This window comes from Monodelphis domestica, chromosome 3 (assembly GCF_027887165.1).
Source record: "Monodelphis domestica isolate mMonDom1 chromosome 3, mMonDom1.pri, whole genome shotgun sequence".
NCBI classification, from domain to species: Eukaryota; Metazoa; Chordata; class Mammalia; order Didelphimorphia; family Didelphidae; genus Monodelphis; species Monodelphis domestica.
The window spans coordinates 75,672,327-75,697,062 of record NC_077229.1 but is presented as its reverse complement, the minus strand read 5'-3'; the positions used below and the strand labels follow the sequence as shown (position 1 = coordinate 75,697,062).

General features: G+C 38.3%; 1 protein-coding gene across 5 annotated transcripts in view; it reads left to right on the top strand.

Annotated features, from left to right (window-relative positions):
• REXO1 (RNA exonuclease 1 homolog) overlaps positions 1 to 24,736 on the top strand; it is a 100,000-nt gene that overhangs the window by 39,697 nt on the left and 35,567 nt on the right. For 4 of the 5 annotated variants that reach the window (XR_008917361.1, XR_465794.3, XM_007489295.3 and 1 more), the window contains exons 2-4: positions 3,711 to 5,557; positions 15,102 to 15,203; positions 18,846 to 19,068. Coding sequence is in view for 3 of the 5 variants with exons in the window: in XM_007489295.3 (XP_007489357.1) it covers positions 3,711 to 5,557; positions 15,102 to 15,203; positions 18,846 to 19,068 (2,172 nt within the window). In the remaining 2 variants the exon portion in view is untranslated. Of the gene's footprint in view, positions 1 to 1,630; positions 2,292 to 3,710; positions 5,558 to 15,101; positions 15,204 to 18,845; positions 19,069 to 24,736 lie in introns of those variants that run through there. The other variant, XM_007489296.3, reaches the window with a different exon arrangement.

Below are 24,736 nucleotides of genomic sequence, written 5' to 3'. Positions count from 1 at the left end.
GTCAACTATATCTACAGAATATTCCCTTGAATCTGTCAAGAAATCAAATTAGGTTAGTCTGACATAATCTGTTCTTGATGAATCTAAATTGACGCTTTGTGGGGTCATTGCTGCTTTTGCTGGATGTTTGTGAACCATTCCTTTAATAACAAGATCTAGTATTTTTCCAGTAATTGAAATCAAACTTATAGTTTGCAGATTCCTTTCACTTAACTTTTTGAAATTGGCATAGATTTTTTTTTAAACCTTTGCCTTCCATCCTAGAAACCATACTAAGTATTGGTTTCAAGGCAGAAGAACAGTAAGCATTAGGGGATTGGGGTTAAGTGATTTGCCCATGATCACACAGCTAGAAAGTGTTGGAGGCCAGGTTTAAACCTATGATTTCCCATTTCCAAGCCTGAAGATCCACTGAGCCACTTAGCTGCACCCTTCCCCCCATTAAAAAAAAAAGGAGGGTAGTCTTAAGTTCTCCATGATCTTGCAGAGAGATCACTGACAGTGGCTCATAAATCTCATCTGCCAGTTCTTTTCACATCTTGTAATGTAGTTAATGTGGACTTGGTGTCTTAAACTCAGTGGCAATAGCCACATGCTCTTAACACATTACTTTTCTTGTTTCCTTATTAGCTGTTTTTGTTGTCTTTTCTAGTCTAGCTTTGCTTTTGCAAAGAAAAGCAAGAATTGCTTTTTCTTGTCCTCCTGTCATTGCCTCAGTTATCCTATGCAGTAATTCTTTTCCTTCTTTTATCTTCTACTTTCCCTCAGATGAGCTGAAAATACAGACACAAACCAGCCTATGATTTAGAGAAATTAAAAAATACTTAATGTATGATAGTAGGTGTCCCATTTTAGCAGCAGTAAGACTTAAAGAGAGTCTGATATAATGGACAGAGAACTGGCCTTAGAGTCAGGTTCAAGCCTGCCTTTGATATACTCTGACTTTGTGACCCTGGACAAATCACTTAACATCTATATGGTTACCAAGAAAATGCTCAGGCACGGTGGTAGAGAAAGTTCCTCACCATATTTCAGATGAAATCACAGATCTAGTCAAAACCATAAACAATTTCCACAATTTCAACCCTACTTGAGTAAATGGATTTGGGCCATTCTTTTTTTTTTTAAACCCTTACCTTCTGTCTTGGAGTCAATACTGTGTATTGGCTCCAAGGCAGAAGAGTGGTAAGGGCTAGGCAATGGGGGGTCAAGTGACTTGCCTAGGGTGATTTGGGCCATTCTTAACCAATAGACAGTCTTTTACTGGGCCTATATGCCAACCCTGTCTGGATTCTTAGGAATGTCAGTGTTTTCATTTACCTGACATAACCCTTGAAAACCAGGGTCTTCTCCATGCCATAGTGAGGAACCAAAAAGAGCTTTAGAGGAGGATTATATGAAAATCACAGAAAATGTCTTCTTGATTCTTGATTTACTTAACTTTGAATGAAACCAAAGTAGGATCAAAACAGACCAAAAACCATTTGAGGGAAATTATTTATTGCTGTTGAACTTATTGCCCTTTATGTTTTTCTACTTCTTTTCACTTTTCCATTGTGAACTCAGCTTCATAGAAGAACAAGCAATCTCCCATCTTTGGAATGCTTACAATACAGATTCTAGAATCAGAATATGAGTCTTGACCAAAGGACTTCTAGCCCAGCCTGTCTGTACCCCATGCTCTCTTCTTGTACCAGTTGATAATAACAAACATTCCTTGTGATACAGGCAGTACTGAACCTTTGATTCAGATCCTAGTTACAATTTGAATCTCTGTGCGGTACATCATTTACCAGATACCATCAGAGAAGGCAATGTTCCATTGAAGTGAATATTCCAGATAACCAAAGCCGACCAGTTATAAGGACTGAACTGCCTATCTTCAGTGCTTTCTCATATTGAAGACATGAATTTGATTTGACTTTGGGAGCTGCATGAAGTGATGGAAGGAACACTGGATTTGGAATCAGAGGGGCTGGGTTCACATCTTGATTTTGTCACAGATTTTCAATTATACAATGCATATGTGATCTTTGACAAGTTAGGTCACCTGTCTTGGCCTCATCTTCAAAGTGAAGTTGGACTAGCTGGACTTGAGTCTTTCTTGGTCAGAATATGAACCTATGAGTCTTTTCTTAGGAATACTAGCTCATCCTTTTGAACATCTTGTTATTCTATTGGACTTTAAACAGTTCTGATGACATGCATGAGGACTATTAACCCCTATATTCAAGGACTGCAGACTTTTAAGTGCTTTGAGTTCAGGCGTTGTCATCTGTCAGTTCTTATTGGTGATGTATCAGCCTATATCATAGCTTCCATAATCCTCTTCCACTTTGAAATTAACTACTTATTTTCTGGGAATAGGGAGAACCAAGCACATTTAAATTGTGGAGAAAACAAGTCACTGGGCCTTAAGCAAGGGCCCTTCTATTAATAAGCTTTGTGGACTTTTCTGCAATCCATTTTGGTTCCTAAGAGACCTTTCTTGCTTCATTCTGGGCTTTAACTGAACTTTCTAATCATTAATTGCTGGGAAAATCACTACAGGAGATGTTTCTCTTTGGAATACTTTTGGTAACATAGGAATATCATTTGCTTTACTGAACTACTACAATCTCTGTTAGATTGGGATTTCAAAAAATTCCCATTTATAATTTAAATCTCTGTAGGGTACTTCATTTATAATTTTATGTTTTAGTTTATTGGTAATATTTTATTCTAAACTTGGTACCCATCAATAAAAACATTCAAATTCATAGGGAAAAATTCCTGTAAAGAAGCCATAAACTACAAATAATTTGTAACTTCTCAAGTGTATAAATTAATATGAAAAAAGTAACAAAAGCCTACTGTTTATTTTCCCTTCTGACTTTTTCTTTGTAGTTTTTCATTTGATATTTTAATTTTAGTCAGTGTATTTTTTAAAAAACCCATATCTTCCATCTTAGAATCAGTACTGTTTATTGGTTTCAAGGTAGAAGAGTTGTAAGGGCTAGGCAATAGGAGTTAAGTGACTTGCCCAGGGTCACACAGTATATGTGTTCTTATTCTTTATTCACTCTATTACTTCATGGAAGTTTTCCCCATATTTCTTTGTATTCTTCAAATTTGCTATCTAAGCTTATGGCACATTATTGCATTATATTGTTATATTATAATTTAATGTCATTTTTTATTTGCTAGATATATGGTTTTCTCCCCTCTTTCTTTTCTATTGCAAGTAAAACTGCTATGTACATTTAGGTTTTTTGTTCCTTAAAATTTTTTTTGAACCCCGCCCCCCCAAACTGCTGAGGACAAACTTGGCATAATTCAGCACAATGAATTTCTATTTTGCCAATCCAAAACTACATGTTTCCTTTTGAATTTTAAGTTCATCACTTCTCTGACAGGAGGTGGGTGGCATGCTTTACTGTCTGTCCTCTAGACTTTTTGTATTAGGGAGAATTCTGAAGTATTTCAAACTTGTTTTTCTCTGTAATTTCACTGTGTAGGTTGTTCTAGTTCTGTACACTTCATGATGTATCAGTTCATGGAGGAATTCTAAATTCTCTTTTAAAACTAAAACAGCATAGATACTGTAATTTCTTATTATTTTCTTCTTAATCTCATAATTTTAGTAGTTATAGCAATGAAATAAAAACATACTTTTTTGTACTCTATAAAAACATGAGTATTCATTGTTTCCCTCCCCACTTTCTTTTCAGAACTTGGCTATGACCCATATAACCCTGACCTTCCGAAGCCTTCAGTTGGGACTGAACATGGCTCCCTGGGAGATGTCCCAGAACCCAGCTCTGGCATCTTGGAGCTGGAGTTAGTCAACCAGGCCATTGAAGCTGTCCGGAATGAAGTGGAACGAGAGGAAAAGAAATACAAGGAACTGCTAGAAACAACCAAGGAGTATGGCACCACAGAGACCTCACTTGTTTCACAAAGCCCTACTGGAGCTGGAGTGCCTAACCCAGACTCTTTTGCCACTTCCTTAGAATATAATCCAGGTAGCTACAATCTATTAAATAACAACACAGACTATAACCCTACCCCTTTGGCTGCTGCTAATAAATGTAACAAATATACTTTGGATTCTTTGGAGAAATCCAAGGCTAAAGGTAACTCTCTGGAATATGTTCCAAAGTCTGTGATCCAGCCCAAAAAATATAGCCGTGCTATTCCCAATAGCAAATATGTGATTGACAATTCCAAGCCATCTACAGATTTGGAATATGACCCCCTTTCAAATTACTCAGCCAGGCTTTTAAATAAGGGCAGTCCAAAGGACCAGAGGGGGATCAAAAGGAGAAGGGACTCTCACCAAGATGACTCCTATACTCCTTCACTCAAGAAACATTGCGATGTTTTTAGCAATTATGAAACAGATGCCAGATTTTCTGACTCAGAAGATGAGGAGCCCAGCTCAGAAAACCAGCCAAGTCCTGCCAGCCCCACAAAAGCCAGAACCAATTCAGAGAGTCAGTTTAGCAGTGGGTCCTCCCCTGCGAAAGGAAAGCCTCCGGAACCTGAGGAAAGTAGTTTGAGGGAGACAAAGGAGATTGCTGTGCAGTATGACATGGGGGATATCCAGCGCCGACAGAGTCCGATTGGAAAATCCCAACCAGAGAAGGGTGGAAAAGGAAGCAAGCACTCTTTAGAAGGGAAGGAGAAAGAGGCAGGAGGGGATCCAAAGCATAAAGGCAACCCAAAAGAGCCCAGAGCCCAGAAAAGAAAATTACATGACCAAAAGAGCTCTGGTCATCAGGAAGTGGAAAGTCAGAGAGAAAAAAGCAAATCAGCTGAGAAAGACAAAGGGAAGAACAAGGACAAAGCAAAAGGGAAATTAGGGGAGAAAAATCATAGAGAGAAGAAACTCACTAAGGTCAAAAGTGATGTACACATGAGTAAGGTGGAGAAATCCAAGTTAGAAAAGCAAGAGGTGGCCAGGAAAGAGAAGTTACCATCTGCCATGTTAGTGGCCAGCTCAGGGAAAAGGAAGAGTGATGGCCTTAGTAAGAGACCTAGCACAGGTAAGCTGGGGAACCATAAGAAGGAGTCTAAACTGAAGCCAATAGATCCTCCCAATGGGAAAAACATGTCCAGTAGCAATAAGCTGAAAGACAAGAAAGGAAGCAAAACCTTCTCCTCAAGTAAGCTGAGAGACAAGAAATCCTCTTCTCTAGATGAAGGAAGATCCCAGGGGTCCCCAAAGCCTAAGAAGAGGACGTTGAGCCATATTGACCTCTTTGGAGATGAGAGTGGGGATGAAGGGGAGGGGACATGTCCTGTTCTTCCTGCTACCCTTCCAAGTTTAAGCTCAGACTCAGACTCAGAAGATGGAAGCCACAGCCCCCTTAATGAGAGCAAGGGACCAAAGCACCTCCGGGGTGCCCAGCTCTCTACCTCTTCTTCCTCATCTTCTGTGGCCTCTGATGACATCGACTACTCTGTCCTGGAAAAGGAATTGGATTATGATTCAGACCCAATGGAGGAATGTCTTCGGATTTTTAATGAGTCTACGGATGTGAAGACCGAAGACAAAGGGAGGCTCAACAAACAGGTAGCAATCATTTTGCTTTTAGCTCTAGGGGCTGCACTTAATGCTCAATGATTTGTTCCTTTGACAGATAATGTGTGGAAGCAGATTTTTTGAAATTGACAGGTAGGCTGCCCAGATGCATTAGTCATTACTTTGCTCTGTGAGGTCATAGAAACATAGAACTTGAAGGGATTAAGCTAGTCCAAATTCTCTCATTTTCCAGCTAGGGAAACTGAGGACCAGAAGAGGGGAAGGGAAGGGAAGGGTCTTGCCAGAGGCCACCCAGAGAGTCAGGAGCATTAGGATTATGGATTCAGGGCTCCTGCATTGTCTTTCCATTGCTTTTTCTACTATGGTTCACTGTGAAATTTGATGGGAGTTTTCTTTTTGTGGAGAATAGGCTGCCCCCTGGCCCAGCTTTCCTTTGGTCATTATCCTTATCTTCATTCTCATTTTCAGTTCCTCCCACTGGGGCTAAGTAGAAGGGAGCTTATTGTATTTGTCTGTTCATTTATGTGGGGTATAGTGGAAAGAGTCTTGGACCTTGGAGAAGAAGACCTGTATTTATTTATTTATTTATTCATTCATTCATTCATTTATTTATTTATTTATTTATTTATTATCTATCTATTTATTTGTTGAAATTTTATTTAATTAGGAGACCTGTATTTAGAGCCTGGCTTCTAGATTTGCTATGTAAATCACTTAGCCTTTTTGAGCCTCAGTTTCCTCTTTTGTAAAATAGGATAATAGTCCTTTCACTACCAATGTTGCAGAGAAGGAGGAGAAAGGGTGTGTTTTTCAACTTTTAAAGCATTTCAGAAATTTAAGTTGCTGTTAGAATGTTCTTATAAGAAGCATTTACTGCATTCTTCCTGTGTGAAAAGTTCTATGCTGGAGTATTTAAGAAGAGAATACAGAAGACATAGTCTCTATCTTCCAGGAGTATAGTTCTATTTGGGGATATGACATACAGGGAACAGGTAGCTGTGCTAGGGAAAATTCAGAGTAGAATAGATATGGGCTTTCAGAGTTCAGAAAAATGAATGAGATCTGGAGGCCTCCAAAGGGCAGGAAGGGCAGCTGGGAGGATATAAAGGGCTTGAGCTTGGCCTCTGATAGGTTAGAAACATTAGGGAAGAGAAGAGGGAAAATATATTGAAGTTAGAGAATGAAAGGGAGAGAGGAGAGGCCAGCAGCATGATCAGAGCCTTTAGACTAGGGAGTCAAGCAATCAGTTAATGAGCATACATTATATATATAATATATAACTGCATGACTACACTGATCTAGGAAAACCAGCATAGGGCATGCAAAAAAATTTGAGACATGTTCCCTTTCCTCATGGAGTGAACAGGGGAGAAAGAAGACAGAGCTTTGAAAAGGATCACTAATATTAGGCAGCATTTGAGAGATTCTGGAATGTCAGATACTTAAAAAGTTGTTTTTAATCCTTACATTCAGTCCTAGAATCAATACTAAGTATCGATTCTGCTGGTTCCAAGGTAGAAGCACAGTTAGGAGTAGGCAATCGGGGTTAAGTGGCTTGCCCAGAGTCACACAGGAAGAAATGTCTGAGGCCAGAATTGAAACCAGAACTTCCCATTTCCAGATCTGGTTTTTTTATCCGCTGAGCCACCTAGCTGCCCTGAAATGTTCTTTAAGTTCTAATGGGAGAAATAATCCTCAATTTCAACAAAATTTTAGCTACCTGTTTAGAGTGGAATCCTGTCTCACTATTCATGTGTGCCCATTTTAACCTTTTTGTGCCTCAGTTTACTTATCTATAAAGTAGGGATGCTTACACTTTCCTGAAGTATCTCACTGGATAATTGTGAGGAGAGGTCTTTGTAAACCTTAAATCTGTATGATACAGGTCTATTTTATATGTATACATAAATCTATAAACCTCAAATATGTATAAATATAAATGTTACTTTATTATATATATACTCTGGCAGACCACAGGGGCCAGGACCAGAGCAATATTAACTTGAAGGAAGATGAAATCAAGCTGAGGGCCAGGGACTCCCTTCTCCGGTGCCAAATTATCCTTCTGGGGCACACATAATTCCCACTGATTCAGTCCCAATCTCTGAACCAGTCTTTCATTGGCTGGGAGGATGTGTCAGAGCCAATGATCTCTGTCTCTGGGGTCTGATGTTGTTAGGGTTGGAGGCAGGGAAGGGATGGAGGGGAGTAATTGTCTTGGAGCTGGGGAGCTGCAGTTTCTAAAATGGGAAGGAAGAAGAAGTACTAGAGGCATGAGGGAGAAAAATGATACCAAAGATTATCTCTATAAGGTTGCCCCTAGGGTCAAGAATGATCTATAGCTGCTCACAGGAAAATGCCCCCACAGCAGATGTGCAGGTACAGGGTGTTTATAGCTCAGCTCTCCATTCTTATACCAAACAGCTCCTGCCTGAAGAAGCCACTTGTGTGATGGAAAGAGCTCTGGGTTTGGAGTTTCAGAGCTGGGAGGAACTGCCCAGGTTGTTGATCTCAAGTCCTTTTTGTAGAGGAGGTCCAGTAGTTTTTTCAGAGGCAATGATAACATGTCCCAGGCCTCAGATTCCATACACATACAGCACTTTGCACTTGTACCACTATGTCACAAGACCTGGGCTAATCTATCTGTTTTGTTGCTTAAACCTGGTTGTAATCATGGGGAAATAGTTTCATTTTTGTGATCTTATAAAATGCAAGGGTCGGACTAGATGGTCTCTAAGACTCCTTAAGGATCATGCTTCAAAGTTTGAAGGTACCATTTAAGAACACCCCAGGAAGGTAAGGTAATACAGGAACTATTGACCCCAGTTGATGGATGAGGAGACTTCAACTCTTAGAGGGAGAATATTTACTCAAGGGACACTCAGGGTATTGGTAATGGGCTGAGATATAACTCTAGATCTTCTGAGGACAAATTTGATGTTCTTTCCTTTCCTCTGCATCTTCTCTGTAGCTAGCTTGGATTAATTCCTTTGGTTGTTGCTGTTGTTCAGTCAGACCCTGGGCACCATAGCATATCAGTACTGCCTATGGAGTTTTTTTGGCAGGGATCCTGTTTGCCATTTTCTTCTCTAGTGGATTGAGGCAAACAGAGGTTACGTGACTTGTCCAAGGTCACACAGCTAGTGTGTATGTCTGAGGCTGTATCTGAAGTCAAGTATTTCTCACTTTAGGCCCAGGAATGCTCCATCCACTGAGCCCTCTGGCTGCCTCCAAAGCAAACAGAAGTTAAGGGACTTACCCAACCAAGGTCACATAGCTAGTTAGTGTCTGAAGCTGGATTTGGACTCAGCTGAATCTTCTGATACCAGGCCTGGTGCTCTATCATGCTACCAGCTGCCTAGTGGCTCATAGTGCTTAGTGGTTCATATGTCCATAGTCCTGTTCTTTGAAACAGTTCTGTGAGTAGTTGATCCCCATTTTCTGGATGGGATTACTGGGGGGTCAGAGAAAGAAAAGTGTCTGCCTTAATTTTGATACTAGTAAGTGGAGGAGCCTTATGTGTCCTCATCTTGCTGTATATTCCAGGGTTTTGGACACAGAATGGGAGACAGGAGGAATGATAGAAAGCATCTAGTTCACTCATTTCAATTTACAAGGAAAGAAATAGAATCCTTGAGAAGTGACATGACATCAGGGTTAGTCACCTAGTAAATGCCAGAGCGAGTTTGGAATCTAGGCCTTTTGCTTGGTAAGTTCTGGGCCTTTCCTCCTCTCCTCCTCTCCCCTCCCCTCCTGAAAAGACTTGGGTTTGAATTCTTGATACTTAAGAGCTGTGACTGAGCATTGCTTAAGCTCTCTAGGCCTGTTTCCTCATTTATAAAACATGGATAACACTTTCAAACACTCATCTCCCAAGGCAACTTTAGAGAAAGTCGTAGAAGGACTCTAACCACTGCCCTCCCCCAAACCCCTCAGAAAGCCCCCTGGCTTCTTTTCTCTTACATTATCACCTCTGATCATTTTAATTTAATTTTTCCAGTTTAGTGAGAGTAGTGCTAGTGGAGAAAACTTCATAATTCCAGGGACACCTAGGGTTCTACAGTCCAGAAGTCTCTAGGTATTCTTTGCTTTGTGTCACAGCTGTCCAGTGAACAACTGTGCCTATCATATTTATGTCTCTGGAGAATTCCATTTTAATTGCTGGAAGAAATGTTGGCCCTGAGGAAGAAGAACTGAAGAAAGTATGAACTTTAAAAAAATGTATTCTTTTAAAAGAAAAAGAATAGGTTTTCTGCCAACAGAAATCCTAATATCATATCCTTCTTGTTCTGATTGACTTCCCTTAGTCCTGGACGAGTAGTATTCCTAGCTTGGACATTCTATATTCTGAGCTTCCTTTTTTCCCTCCTACATTGCCAAAATCTGGCATTATATGTAATGTTCCACATCTGTCTCTTCTCTCACTACTTCTACAGAGGTGTAGGAGGAAGTGACTTCTTTGAGGTTCCTTTTAGCCTAAACATTCTGTGGGCCACATTCTTCCAATTTCCTGACACATTTTAAATTCTAAGAGCCTTTTTTGCTCTGACATCCTCTGTATGTTCTAAAGATCTTCTCAACTTGGACATTCTATGGCAGTACAGTAGGTAAGAATTTTGGACTTGTTCAAATATTGGCTTAGACACTCACTAGCTGTATAATGTCTTAATCTCAATTTCTTTATAAAAATGAGGAAAGCAGCATGTATTTCACAGGGTTGTTGCCAGGATCAAGTAAGATAATGTAAGTAAAGCACTTTGAAAACTTTAAAGGGCTATGTAAATGAGGGGGGGGGGGAAGATGCTGGGCCTGTTATTTATTTAATTGGTATAGGAGACTTATGGGTGGACCTTAACCTCTCTGCAACTTCGAATCTTAGAGGCTCTCTGACTTGCCTGGAGTTTTAAAGGTAGTGTAGAGGCAGGATTTGAAACCAGACCTTTGTGGCTTCAATACCAGCTCTTTATCTACTATGAAGGATTCGCTACCTCTCCGTCTATGTTTGTCTATCTATTAGTATATTATTACTATGTTAATATATAAGGGCCCTCCTAGTGCTGACATTGTTTTTTTTCTTTTAGTTTAATTTTTTCAGTGAACAAAAATATATTATCTCTTAATTCCCTCTGGGAGAAAAAAGCAAAAAATCAAACAAAAGTCTTGTAACAAATATGGATAGTTAAGCAAAGTCAGTTCCTACATTGACTCTATTAAAAAAAATGTCTTATTCTTTACCTTTTCAGGAGGAATAGGCTCAGTTTATTTCATTGGTTCTCTGGAATCGTTAACAACTAGACAGTCACCCTCAACTTCTTTTTTTTGGTTCATTTACCTTTTATTTTTTGCTTTTGTCTTGCCTTATCTTTTTCCTTGATTTCTTCTAGCAAGTTTTAATTTTTCAATAGCTTTCTTTCTTTGGATTGAAATTCCAGCTTAAGTTGGTGTCCTTCATCTTTTCTTTATACGTTCTCTGTAATTTTTCTCAATTCTCGTTGGCTCTTCCCCTCCCTCCCTATGCCTTATAAATCCTTTCAAATCACCTTCCCACTTTCTTTCTTATTGAGATTATTTCTTTTTCCTTCTTTCATAACTTTCTCCCAAAGAAGCTGACAGTAAATAGGGAAGGTTCTTTCAGGTTGAAATTGCAGCCTAGCTTGGTGTCATCTTTTCCTTATATTTTCTCAAACTTCTCTTTGTTCTCTCTGCCCCTCCTCTTAGTCTCTTCAAAGCATCTTCATCATGTCTTTCTTATGAGGCTTATTTCTTTTCTTTCTGTAATTTTTCCTTAAAAGAACCTGGCAGTAGAGAAGGGAAAGAAAGGAAAGGGAATAAGCACTTATGTAGTGTCTACCGTGTGCCAGGCACTGTACTGGGTGCTTTACAAATATGATCTCATTTGTGCCTTCAAATAACTTTGTGAGGTAGGTACTGTTATGACCTCCATTTTACATCTGAAGAAACTGAGGCAGGCAGGGGTGGAGTAACTGTCTGACTGGCATAGCTAGTCGGTATCTGAAGCCATATTTGAGCTCAGATTTTCCTGACTCCACTATATACCCTGAGTTGCCTGGATAAGACTAAAATAGCTTCATTTTTTGAAGCAGGATCCTAAATCCATAATTGCTTTTGCTTGCAATTCTGGTGACTAAGCTCTCCTAGCTTACTTTGGACTGGTTAGCATCTTCCTTCTGGATCTTCCCACCTATTTAGTGCCTTTCATATGTTAGCATCTTATCTCATCTGTCTCACCTGGTTAACACCTTGAAAGGAAGCTAATTTTCTCTTCTTTGAAACTCGGACTTCTTTGGTCTCCTAGTCCTACTTATATTTGTCTAATCTGATCAATCAATCAAAAAAGGATATTTAGTAAGTGCTGACTAAGCTGTAGGTCCTGGACTGAAGGCTCAGGATACAAAAGCAAAAAGTGTGTTATTGACCTTAAGGAGCTCACTTTCTAATGGAAGAAGACAATATGTAAATAATTTTGTACATATGGGATTACCTCCCTTCTCCCCTGTATTTACCTTGTTTGTAAATAATTCTGTCCATACACAGAGCCAGTGAGATTACCCTTTTTTTTTCTAGTTTATATACACGTAGATATGTATATAATCCACATGCACACACCTTGTTTGTACTTATTTACATGTTGTCTTCTTCATTATAATGTGTACTTCTTGAGGATAGACTCTGTGTTATTTCCTTTTTATCCTCAGCTCTTAGCATTGCTCATTATCGTTAACTGATAAATCAATTAATAAATGTTTATGTTGATTGTTAGTCTGAGACTTAAAGAAAGCCAGGAAAGGGGGTGGAGAAAGCAGCAGATAGTGTCTTTGGGGAAGAATATCAAGTAAGCCAGTGTTGTCTGGCTTTTTTTGACCCTCAGGTCCTCTGAATTCCTTCAGTTCCAGTGTTCCTTCTCCTCTTTTACTTTTCTCCTTGCCTCCTCTCAATTTTCCCCCACCTCAGGTGTGTTATTGTTATTTTGTGTTTGTGTATATTTGTGTTATTTTATCCTGGGCCCTCTTCTCATTTTCTGGGGCAGTTAGATGGTGAAGTGGATAAAGAGCTAGGCCTGGAGTCAGAAGGACCTGAGTTCAAATTTGGCCTCACACAGTTATGCTATATGATCCTGGGCAAGTCACTTAATCCTATTTGCCTTAGTTTCTTCATCCGTCAAATGAATCCAACATGATTAAAAATGACTAAACTACAATTATTTCTACCTTTTTTTTGGTCTTATCAGCATCTATGGATTCACTTATCTCTATGCAAGTGATTCTCAGATGTGTTTGTCAAGTCCTGTCATTTCGTCTCATTTCTCCATCTTCATATTAGGACATCTTGGTCTGATAAACATCTAAAATTCTATGGGTCCAAAATTAAATTCATTATCTTGCCCCTCAAACCTTCCTTTCCCCCCACCTTTCCTATTACTCCCCACTTTTCCTATTACTTTTTTTTAACCCTTCTATATTAGAATCAGTACTGTGTATTAGTTCCAAAGCAGAAGAGAGGAAAGGGCTAGGCTATGGGGGTTAAGGTCACATAGCTAGGAGATGTCAGAGGTCAGATTTGAATCCAGGTGCCCCCCATCCCCTCACTCCTCTAAACCACCTAGCTGCCTCCTCTGTTTAAAGCCCTGTCCTCCCTTTCTCATGCTCTTTACCCTCTCTTTTCCTTCATATACTTATTACTCTGATCCAGCACCACTGGCCTCCTGGCTTCTCCTACAACAAGACACTCCATCTGATTTTGCATTTTCACAGGTTGTCCCTCATACCTGGAATTTTCTTTCCTCATCTCTGCCTCCTTATTTTCCTGAAGGCTCAGCTAAAGTCTTGGGCAAGAAGTCTTTTTCAGTCTTCCTTAATCTTCATGCCTTCCCTCTGAGGTATTTGCAGGTTGTCTACTGTGCTAGATGTGAGGGTAAGGACCATTTTTTTGTTTGTATTTGTTTTCTAGCCTTAGCAGAGTTCCAGGCACACACACACACAATGAATATATTTACTAACTGTTTTGAAAAGACTTGAGCCCTTCGTTGATTTCTGGTCTTCAGAGCTTTCTTTTTAGCTTGAGTTCTATTTTACTTCTACTCCTCCTACTCTGTTTCTACTATTGAATCCTGAAGTGGCTTCATTGTCCATTGATCCTAAGGAAGAAGGATTTGACTTTTTCTACTTGATCACAAAAGACAGAACTGGGAACAGTGGGTACAAGTAGGAGAGGAGTAGATCCAAGTCATTTTAAGGAATGAGGAACACTTTCTAACACTATTGCCTAAAAATAGAATGAATTATCTCAGGCAGGAGTGTGACTTAAGTTATAGAAGCACAGCTATCAGTCTCCAAAGGCACTCCAGAGGCCACCTTGAGTTCATCCTAAACATCAGGATTCCTCTCTACCACCAATTGTCCCATCCAACCTTTGCCTTTAAACTCTCTTAAAGTGACACAAAACTTCCCACTCTAAGGCGTGTCTGTTACTGGCCCTAAATACATGCCATATCCCTGTTCTTTGGACATGGCTCCCCTTATGTGTATTGTCTCCACCTCTTAGAATGTAAGCTCCTTGAGGTCTGGGACTGTCTTCTTTTCTATTTTGTAGCATTGCTCACAATTTAGTCTTTCTGTTTTCTGCTTATTAAATGTTTTTCATTTTTAGAATGTGCCCTAGAGCATTTTTTGAAAGAAGAATTTGGAAGAAAAGAAGAGACAAGGGGGCAGCTGGGTGGCTCAGTGGAATGAGAGCCAGGCCTAGAGATGGGAGATCCTGTGTTAAAATCTGGCCTCAGACACTTCCCAGCTGTGTGACCCTGTGCAAGTCACTTGACCCCCATTGCCTAGCCCTTACCATTCTTCTGCCTTGGAGCCAATACACAGTATTGACTCCAAGATGGAAGGTAAGGGTTTAAATTTAAAAAAAAAAGAAAGAAAAGCAAAGAAGAGACAAAAGGTATGCAGTGATATTGGATAGCAAACATGAATATTTCTCCCTTGATTCCATTTTAAGATGCCACAAAGGAAGTGAGTGGTAATATACCTTAATACAGAATTAAAAGCACTGGGCTGGGTCTCGGAAGACCCGAGTTCTAATTGGAATTCTCCCTCTCTTAGAGTCTCAGTTTCCTCAAATATAAAAATGAGGGTGTTTAATTTTCTGACAATATATTCTGAGGACCCCCTTAGCTTCATCCTTCTATTTCTTTCTTTCTTTTTTTTAAACCCTTACCTTCTGTCTTAGGATCAATACTGTCTATTGGTTCAAAGGCAGAAGAGCAGTGAGGACTAGGCAATGGGGGTTAAGTGACTTGCCTGGGGTTCCACAACTAGGAAATGTCTGAGGCCAAATTTGAACCTAAGACCTCCTGTCTCTAGTTCTGGCTCTCAGTTCACTGAGCCACCTAACTGCCCCTCATCCTTCTATTTCTAAGGTCATTTCTAGTGCTGATAGACTGTATTCTGTTTAATATTGTTCCTTCTAGATTTATTCTAAAGTCTACTCCCAGTCCTTCCTTTCTGTTATATTAAGATTGGATCTCTTAGGAAACTTGACTCTTTTTGTGTTCTAGCCATCCAAAGAAGAGAAGATTGAGGGAAAATCAGAGGACAGCTTGACTACACTGTTTCCAGGTCAGAAGAGGAGGATTTCCCATCTCTCCAAACAAGGAAATGTAAGGACCCTTTGCCTCAAATTAGGTATGTCAGCATTGGGGGTTGGAGAAAGAAAGGAGGTAAGTGCAGAGTAACTTTAGGGTGTGGAAAGATGTCCCTTTAGAAAGTTCTTTCTCTGTAAACAGCTTGACAGTTTCCCAGGGAGAAGGCAGCAGAATACTGTGACTGGGCATGTCACTTAAATTATTTGTCCTGTTTCTTCATTTATAAAGTAAGAGAAGGTAATATCGTGCCACTTACGCCTCAGGACCCCAGAATCTCCAGAGAGCAAAGAGACCTCCAAATCTTCTCAGGCCAGCCTGTCCTTATATCATCAGAAGGGAACTAAGACATCTAGTTTGGCTCTTTTTTACAGATTCACCAGTACACAAATATTAAATATCTACTAAGTGCCAGGTACTAGGTTAATTAAGCACTGGAAAAAAGTAAACAGGTTCTGAGAGGACCTAGGACTTAACTAAAGGTCATATAGGTATCAAATATCAGAGCTGGGATTTAGAGCTATGTCTTTTGTCTGTAAATCTAGGGCCTTTTCCTTTCTACTCCTGAGCCACTGTTATTGTTTAAATTAGGGATGAGAATGTTTTTCCCAAAATATTGTACTATTCTCTTCCTACTCTACCATCTCTTTTCCAATTTATTACATGAAAATATAATCAGTTACTCATTTAATCACTTGAACAAGCAAATATTTACTAAGTGCTTCTGCTAACTACTAAGTTATACACGAAGCACTTGCCCTCAAAGAATTATATTCATTTAAAAAATATTTTTAAACCCATTCCTTCTGTTGGTTCCAAGGCAGAAGAGCAGTAAGGGACAGGCAAGGGGTACTAAGTGTCCAGGGTCACACAACTAGGAAGTCTCTGAGGTGAGAACTCAGGGTCTCTCATCATCTCTAGTTTGGGCTCTCAATCCACTGAGCCCCATAAAGAATTACATTCATGAATGACAATATGATACAGCAGAAAGAATTTAATATGCAAATAAACTAAGAGAAATCTCCATTCTGGCCCTTACTAACTGCTTATGCCACTTCTCTGTGCTTCAGTGTCCTTAGCTGTGGGAATAAAAAAAGGGCAAAAGACTTGGATTCAATTCCTGGGCCTGTTACTACTGTGCAATCTTTAGCAAATCACTTTCTAGTTCTGAGCCTCAGTTTCTTCATCTGTAAAATGAGTAAATTAATCTAGGAGGACTCAAACATTCTTTCTAACCCTTCCTGAGGGTAAATCTCACCTACTTCAGGATTCTCAAAAAGATCAAATGGAGAGTATTTACTTAAATTGTTCTTTAAGTCTAAAATGGGCTTGTTAAGGTATGACCTTTCTTTTAATTGATTAATTCAAACCTCTGCTTTAAAGGTGAGAATCCACTGCTTAGGCCTAGCCTATAAACAAGATACCTTGTAGTTGGAGTTTATTTTCTTCTGAGACTTTGACTGTTGCTTGGTACTTTTCCTCTGTCCTGTTTTAGCTGTTTTTAATATGGGTCCCTTAAATTTGCCCAAAGTCAGCATATTTTTAAATTTATTATTTTTTTAGTATAAAAATGTTTTTATTATTATTTTTTAATTAATTTATTTAGTCAATTTAGAACATTATTCCTTGGTTACAAGAATCATATTATTTCCCTCCCTCCCCTCTCCACACCCTTTCCCATAGCTGATGCACAATTTCTTTTTTTTTTCTGCTTTCCAATTAAATTTTTATTATTTTTAAATTTTTTAAATTTTTATTTATTTATTTATTGAGTCAATTTAGAACATTATTCTTTGGTTACAAGAATCATATTATTTCCCTCCCTCCCCTCTCCACACCCTTTCCCGTAGCTGATGCACAATTTCTTTTTTTTTTCTGCTTTCCAATTGAATTTTTATTATTTTTAAATTTTTTAAATTTTTATTTATTTATTTATTGAGTCAATTTAGAACATTATTCTTTGGTTACAAGAATCATATTATTTCCCTTCTTCCCCTCCCCTCCCCACACCCTTCTCGTAGTTGACACACAATTTCACTGGGTATTACATATGTCCTTGATCAAAACCTATTTAGATGTTGTTGTTGTTGTTGTTTGCATTAGGATGTTCATTTAGAGTCTACATCCCCAATCATATCCCCTCGACCTATGTAATCAATCAGTTGTTTTTCTTCTGTGTTTCTCCTCCCACAGTTTTTCCTCTGAATGTGGATAGTGTTCTTTCTCGTAGATCCCCCCAGGTTGTTCAGGATCACTGCATTGCCACTAATGGAGAAGTTCATTACATTCGATTGTACCTCTGTGTATAATATTCTCCTGGTTCTGCTCCTCTCACTCTGCATCACTTCCTGGAGGTTGTTCCAGTCTCCATGGAATTCCTCCAGTTTATTATTCCTTTCTGCACAATAGTATTCCATCACCAACATATACCACAATTTGTTCAGCCATTCCCCAATTGAAGGACATCCCCTTATTTTCCAATTTTTTGCCACCACAAAGAGCGCAGCTATGAATATTCTTGTACAAGTTTTTTTCCTTATTATCTCTTTGGGGTACAAACCCAGCAGTGCTATGGCTGGATCAAAGGGCAGACAGTCTTTTCGCATCCTTTGGGCATAGTTTCAAATTGCCCTTGTGTCAAGGAAGTTTATCCCCTCCCCATCCTGAGTAACTTTACCTGTCTATCAGACATTCCAGACATACCACAGTTGTGCCAGGGTTGCATCTGTGTATGTCAATAAAAGTTGAGGTTTGGGGCAGAATCGGGGGAACCACGGGAACCATGAGAACTGTTGTCTACCCTTCCAATAAACTTTATAAAATACATATCTGGGTAGAAATATTATTTTAATTATTACACCCTCCAGAATGGTTGGATCAATTCACAACTCCACCAGCAATGCATTAATGTCCCGACTTTGCCACATCCCCTCCAGCATTCATTTCCTTTGCTGTCATGTTAGCCAATCTGCTAGGTGTGAGGTGATACCTCAGAGTTGTTTTGATTTGCATCTCTCTGATTATCAGAGATTTAGAATATTTTTTCATGTGCTTTTTAATAGTTTTGATTTCTTTGACTGAAAATTGCCTATTCATGTCTCTTGCCCATTTATCAATTGGAGAATGGCTTGATTTTTTTGTACAATTGATTTAGCGCTTTGTAAATTTGAGTAATTAGACTTTTGTCAGAGATTTTTGTTATGAAGATTGCTTCCCAATTTGTTACTTCCCTTCTAGTTTTGGTTACATTGGTTTTGTTTGTACAAAACCTTTTTAGTTTGATGTAATCAAAATAATTTATTTTATATTTTGTTATTTTTTTCTAGCTCTTGCTTGGTTTTAAAGTCTTTCCTTTCCCAAAGATCTGACATGTATACTATTCTGTGTTCACCTAATTTATAGCATTTTTTTTAAAACTTGGGTCAAGAAGAAAAATTCTAAAGTGACTTGGAATGAGCTGTCTTTATTTTTTCCTCACACTATTATTCCTTGGGAATGAGATATTTCTTCTATCTTCCTTGTACTCTTACTTCCTCTCATAGGGTAAACTTGCTTTTAGATTGCTGTAGATTCCCTTTTATAGGTTCAGTGCAGCTGGATAAAAGACTACCACACCTGAGGACAGTAGAATCCCCTAATACATGTTCTCTGACCCAATAGGCTGAAGTCCCAAGCAAGCCTGTCATTCGGCCCTATCGCCCCCCTACGGCTCAGGAGGCCTGCTACCGAAGAACCCAGCTTGCCCAGAGACAGGCCTCAGATATTCTGGCTTCAAGATTGGCATCCCAGAAGCATTCCATGTCTCTGCCTGAGGAGAAGAGGAGAATTGCCCACATACCCAATCCCCGAATGGCCACAGCATTGGCAGCAGCAGCCAATTCAAGTAAGTTACTACTATCTTCTGTTTATCTTTGCTTCCCTAACTTGTGGGAAAGAGCTTCGGAAACTAGTACTGATATTGTTTAGGACCCTGGATTAATGCTAAGTTTCTAGTGCCAGCTCTTTTTCTAACTCATTGTAACTCAGTACATGACATTTTAGTCATTTAGAAAATGGCTGTTCAACAAATATTAAGTGTCTGCTGAATGCCAAGCACTGTGTTAAGCTGGGGGGATTCAAGCTACATGTGTATTAAATTGGAGATAGTCAGTAGAGGGAAGGCTCTAGTATTAAGGAGGATCAAGAAAGGCTTCTTAAAGAAGGTGAGAGTTTATCTGGAATTTGAAGGAAGGCCAAAAAGTCAGGAAATGGAGGAGGGTAAACATTCCAGCTATACGGAAGAGACAGAGAAAATACCCAGAATTAGGAGATAAAGAGTGTTGTAGGAGTAATAACCAGGAGGCCAGAGTGACTGAATCCTAGGATCTGTATAAAGAGTATGATTTGAGGAGATTGGTAAGATGTGAGGGTATAGGGTAGGTTAAGAAGGGCTTCAGGGTTTTATTGAATTTTTTTTCTTTTCCCTTTTTCCCATCCATATATTTTTTAAAATCAGGATTTAAAAAAAATTATTTTCCCACTTTAATTTTTAGATCTATTTTTTCTATTCACTATGTCCCCTACCCATTGAGAAGACAAGAAATGTGATACCCATGATACATAAGAAATCATGAAAAACATTTCTCCATTAGATCTGTTGCAGGTGAAAATTAAACAAAGCTAAAATGAAAAAAAAAAGTATGAAATCCATTAAATAACCATCCTCATGCATCAGAAAATTCAAGGCACTTCACATATTTCATCTTTGTTTTCATTTCTTTTTTCATTGTTGAAATAGGTGATAAGTGATTGATTACTTGCTGCAGAATATTCCTTCTTTCACTAGGAGGCAGATTACTAAAAGTAATATTGTGGAACCAACTGCATGAATCTGTTAAAGGAAAGAACAAAATATGGATATTTAAAGGAAAGTTGAAATTCAGATTGCATTTTTGAACTGTGTGATCTTTTTTTTTTAAATGTTTTTTTTTTAAATATATTTTATTTGATCATTTCCAAGCATTATTCGTTAAAGACATAGATCATTTTCTTTTCCTCCCCCCCCCTACCCCCCATAGCCGACGCGTAAGTCCACTGGGCATTAGATGTTTTCTTGATTTGAACCCATTGCTTTGTTGATAGTATTTGCATTAGAGTGTTCATTTAGAGTCTATCCTCTGTCATGTCCCCTCAACCTCTGTATTCAGGCAGTTGCTTTTTCTCGGTGTTTCCACTCCCATAGTTTATCCTTTGCTTATGAATGGTGTTTTTTTCTCCTGGATCCCTGTAAGTTGTTCAGGGACATTACACCGCCACTAATGGAGAAGTCCATTACATTCGATTATACCACAGTGTATTAGTCTCTGTGTACAATGTTCTCCTGGTTCTGCTCCTCTCGCTCTGCATCACTTCCTGGAGGTTGTTCCAGTCTCCATGGAACTTCTCCACTTTATTATTCCTTTTAGCACAAATAGTACTCCATCACCAACATATACCACAGTTTGTTCAGCCATTCCCCAATTGATGGGCATCCCCTCATTTTCCAGTTTTGGGCCACCACAAAGAGCGCAGCTATGAATATTTTTGTACAAGTCTTTGTGTCCATTATCTCTTTGGGGTACAGACCCAGCAGTGCTATGGCTGGGTCAAAGGGTAGATATTCTTTTAGCACCCTTTGGGCATAGTTCCAAATTGCCCTCCAGAATGGTTGGATCAGTTCACAGCTCCACCAGCAATGAATTAATGTCCCTATTTTGCCACATCCCCTCCAGCATTCATTACTTTCCTTTGCTGTTATGTTAGCCAATCTGCTAGGTGTGAGGTGATACCTCAGAGTTGTTTTGATTTGCATCTCTCTGATTATAAGAGATGTAGAACACTTCTTCATGTGCTTGTTAATAGTTTTGATTTCTTTATCTGAGAACTGCCTATCCATTTCCCTTGCCCATTTATCAATTGGAGAATGGCTTGATTTTTTGTACAATTGATTTAGCTCATTATAAATATGAGTAATTAAACCTTTGTCAGAGGTTTCTATGAAGATTTTTTCCCAATTTGTTGTTTCCCTTCTGATTTTAGTTATATTGGTTTTGTTTGTACAAAAGCTTTTTAGTTTGATGTAGTCAAAATTATTTATTTTACATTTTGTGATTCTTTCTATATCTTGCTTGGTTTTAAAGCCTTTCCCCTCCCAAAGGTCTGACATGTATACTATTCTGTGTTTACCCAATTTACTTATGGTTTCCTTCTTTATGTTTAAGTCACTCACCCATTTTGAATTTATCTTGGTGTAGGGTGTGAGGTGTTGATCTATTCCTAGTCTCTCCCACACTGTCTTCCAATTTTCCCAGCAGTTTTTATCGAATAGTGGATTTTTGTCCCAAAAGCTGGGATCTTTGGGTTTATCGTATACTGTCTTGCTGAGGTCGCTTTCCCCCAGTCTATTCCACTGATCTTCCTTTCTGTTTCTTAGCCAGTACCAAATTGTTTTGATGACTGCTGCTTTGTAATATAGTTTTAGGTCAGGGACTGCAAGGCCCCCATCATATGTGTTTTTTTTCATTATTTCCCTGGATATCCTTGATCTTTTGTTCTTCCAAATGAACTTTGTTATGGTTTTTTCTAAATCAGTGAAGAAGTATTTTGGTAGTTCAATGGGTATGGCACTAAATAGATAGATAAGTTTGGGTAGGATGGTCATTTTTATTATATTGGCTCGTCCTATCCATGAGCAGTTAATGTTTTTCCATTTGTTCAAGTCTAGTTTTAGTTGTGTGGTGAGTGTTTTGTAGTTGTGTTCATATGAACTGTGTGATCTTTTAAAGTGATAAATACCAAACCTAGAGTTCTTAATGGGTCTGGAGTTGGAACATCTGCTTGCAGATTTGATTCAGAAGTCCTAGATTATTTTAAATGCTGAATTGACTGCTTAGCAGTGAGTTCTGGTACCTCGAGCACACTTTTGAAGTGCAGTGTTTGCTGCTGGGAAAGTTCGAGGGGAAATTGCATGCTCCATAATACGCATTCTGGGAAATACCAGGAAGAAGGCATTTTCTTTTTCTTTTTTTTAGGAGGCATTTTCTTATAAATGCATTGGCAGGAATAAATTGGAGGGTTTCAGAGACAACTCTCAGCTTATTTTTATAGAGTTTTTAGAAAACTGTAGTAGGCATGGCTAATAGTGCATTTAAAAGAGTCAGTCTAAAGCTATCACATAGAAAACACATAATTCCTATGTAATACTTTTGAACAGTGGTTCTTATCCTTTTTGCAAATGGACCCCAATATTTTAAATGCATAAATTAAAATACATATATTACAAAAGAACCCAATTAATATTGAAACAATTAAAAAAAATCATATTGATAGATCCAGCTAAAGAAGCCCTGCTGTAGCAGGCTAGTGACTTTAAAAAAATACCCATTTTAATGCTGTTAAAGTCTTCAAAAACTGTGTTAGGAGTATAACCTTGAAAAATAGTAACTTAATATAGCAGTGCAACATGGAAACAAACTACAATGTTCTGCAGAAGAAGCAATGTTAAATTACTAAAATGTTTCCACTTTCTTAGAAAAAAATAAAGTGAAAAAATGTGCTTCAATCTCAGATTACATCAGTTTTCTTTCTAGAGATGGACAACATTTTTCATTACAAGTCCTTTGGAATTGTCTTGGATTATTATATGGATCATAGTAGCTAAGTTTTTCCCAGTTAATCATTGTTATAATATTGTTGTTACTATGTGGAAGGTTCCCTTGGTTCTGCTCACTTCACTTTGCATCAGTTCATTTGAGTCTTCCCAGGTTTTTCTTAAATCATCTCCATCATTTCTTACCATACAATTTTTTCACTTATTTATTCCCCATGATGGGCATTCCTCTCAGTTACCAGGTTTTTGCCACTTTACAAAAAGAGCTGCTAACAACGTTTTTAAGCATATGGGTCCTTTTCCTTTCTCTTTAATCTCTTTGGGGTATCTACTTTTTGTTACTGTGCCAAAGGGTATGCACAATTTTATAACCCTTTTGGGCATAATTTCAAATTGTTTTCTAGAATGGTTTTCTAGAAGTAGATCACTGTGTCACCAACAGCATACATTAGTGTAACTATTTTCTTATATATCCTTTAGCATTTGTAATTTTCTTTTTCTTTTATCTTGGCCAAACTTATGAGTGTGAGGTGGTACCTCTGAGTTGCTTTAATTTGCATTATTCTAATTATTAATGATTTAGGACATTATTAAGTCCTTATGATTTCTCCTCTATGAATGTTTACTTTTCTTTTTATGCTTCTCTTGAGTTTTGTGTTTGAATGTCAGATTTTCTGTTCAACTTTAGTCTTTTCATTAGGAATATTTAGAAGCCCTCTATTTCATTAAATATCCATTTTTTAACCTGTATAAGATTATACTTAGTTTTTCTGGGTAAGTATTCTTGGTTGCAATCCTATCTCCTTTTCCTTCTGGAATATCATATTTCAAGTCCTCTAAATCTTTACATAGGTAGCTGCTAAATCCTGTGTGATCCTAACTTTAACTCAATGGTATTTGATTTTTTTTTTTTTTGGAGAGGGGTGATGAGTTGAGAACTGTTTTCAATATTTTTTATTTGATCTGGTTACTTTGAAATTTGGCTATAATTTTCCTGGGAGTTTTCATTTTGGGGACCACTTTCAGGAGGTATGTGATAAGATTCTTTCAATTTCTGTTTTGTGCTTTAGTTCTAAGATATTTGGGCAATTCTTTTAATTTTTTGAACTATGATGTCTAGGCTCTTTTTCAACCATGAATTTGTAACCCTATGCAAATTGCTTAACCTTCATGGACCTAGAATGGAGATGATAATACTTCTCCTTGACTCATAGGATTATTGTAGTGAAGCTCTCTCCAGATATTAAAGGACTACAGAAATGAGAGTTTTGATTGTAGTGATAACTGCTGTGGGCCAAGGAACATCCCATTCACAGATGGCAGCAGTGAGAAATGAAATGAAATTATCATTTCTGATATTTCTAAAGTGCTCTTTAATAATAAATTTTCCTGTTTGTTCACAGCTTTACATACATTGTCATTTTTTAGTTAGGAAACTAGGATTCAGAAATGAAGTGACATATTTCAAGTAACCATTGATAGTAGAGCCAGGATTTAACATGAACTCATTCTTTGATTTTTTTCAAAGATAGTAGTTTAGCAGTCTCCCAGCCAATTCTGTCAAAACCTTGTGATGGAATCTATCTGGGCCAGATGGCAACCTTGTCAAGGGCAGTTAGGTGCTTTCTTAATTTTACTTCTTTCTGTTGGGTACCAACTTATCATTAGCCATTTTTCCCCATCCTTTCTAACCCAAAAATAATTTTTCTTAACAGAGAAAACAAGCAAAGTGAAAACTGAAAATTTCTGACTTCTCAAGGTTATAGTTTTCTCCCTCCCCCCCAGCATCAATCCTGTCCTTCTAGGCCCTTCTAGGACTGAAATTCTGTGAATTTCAAGTGGAATTTCCGTGTTTATAAAATAATATGTAGGGTTATAGTATTAAGAAATAATGCTTTAGACACATCCTCAGAAATGGCTTATG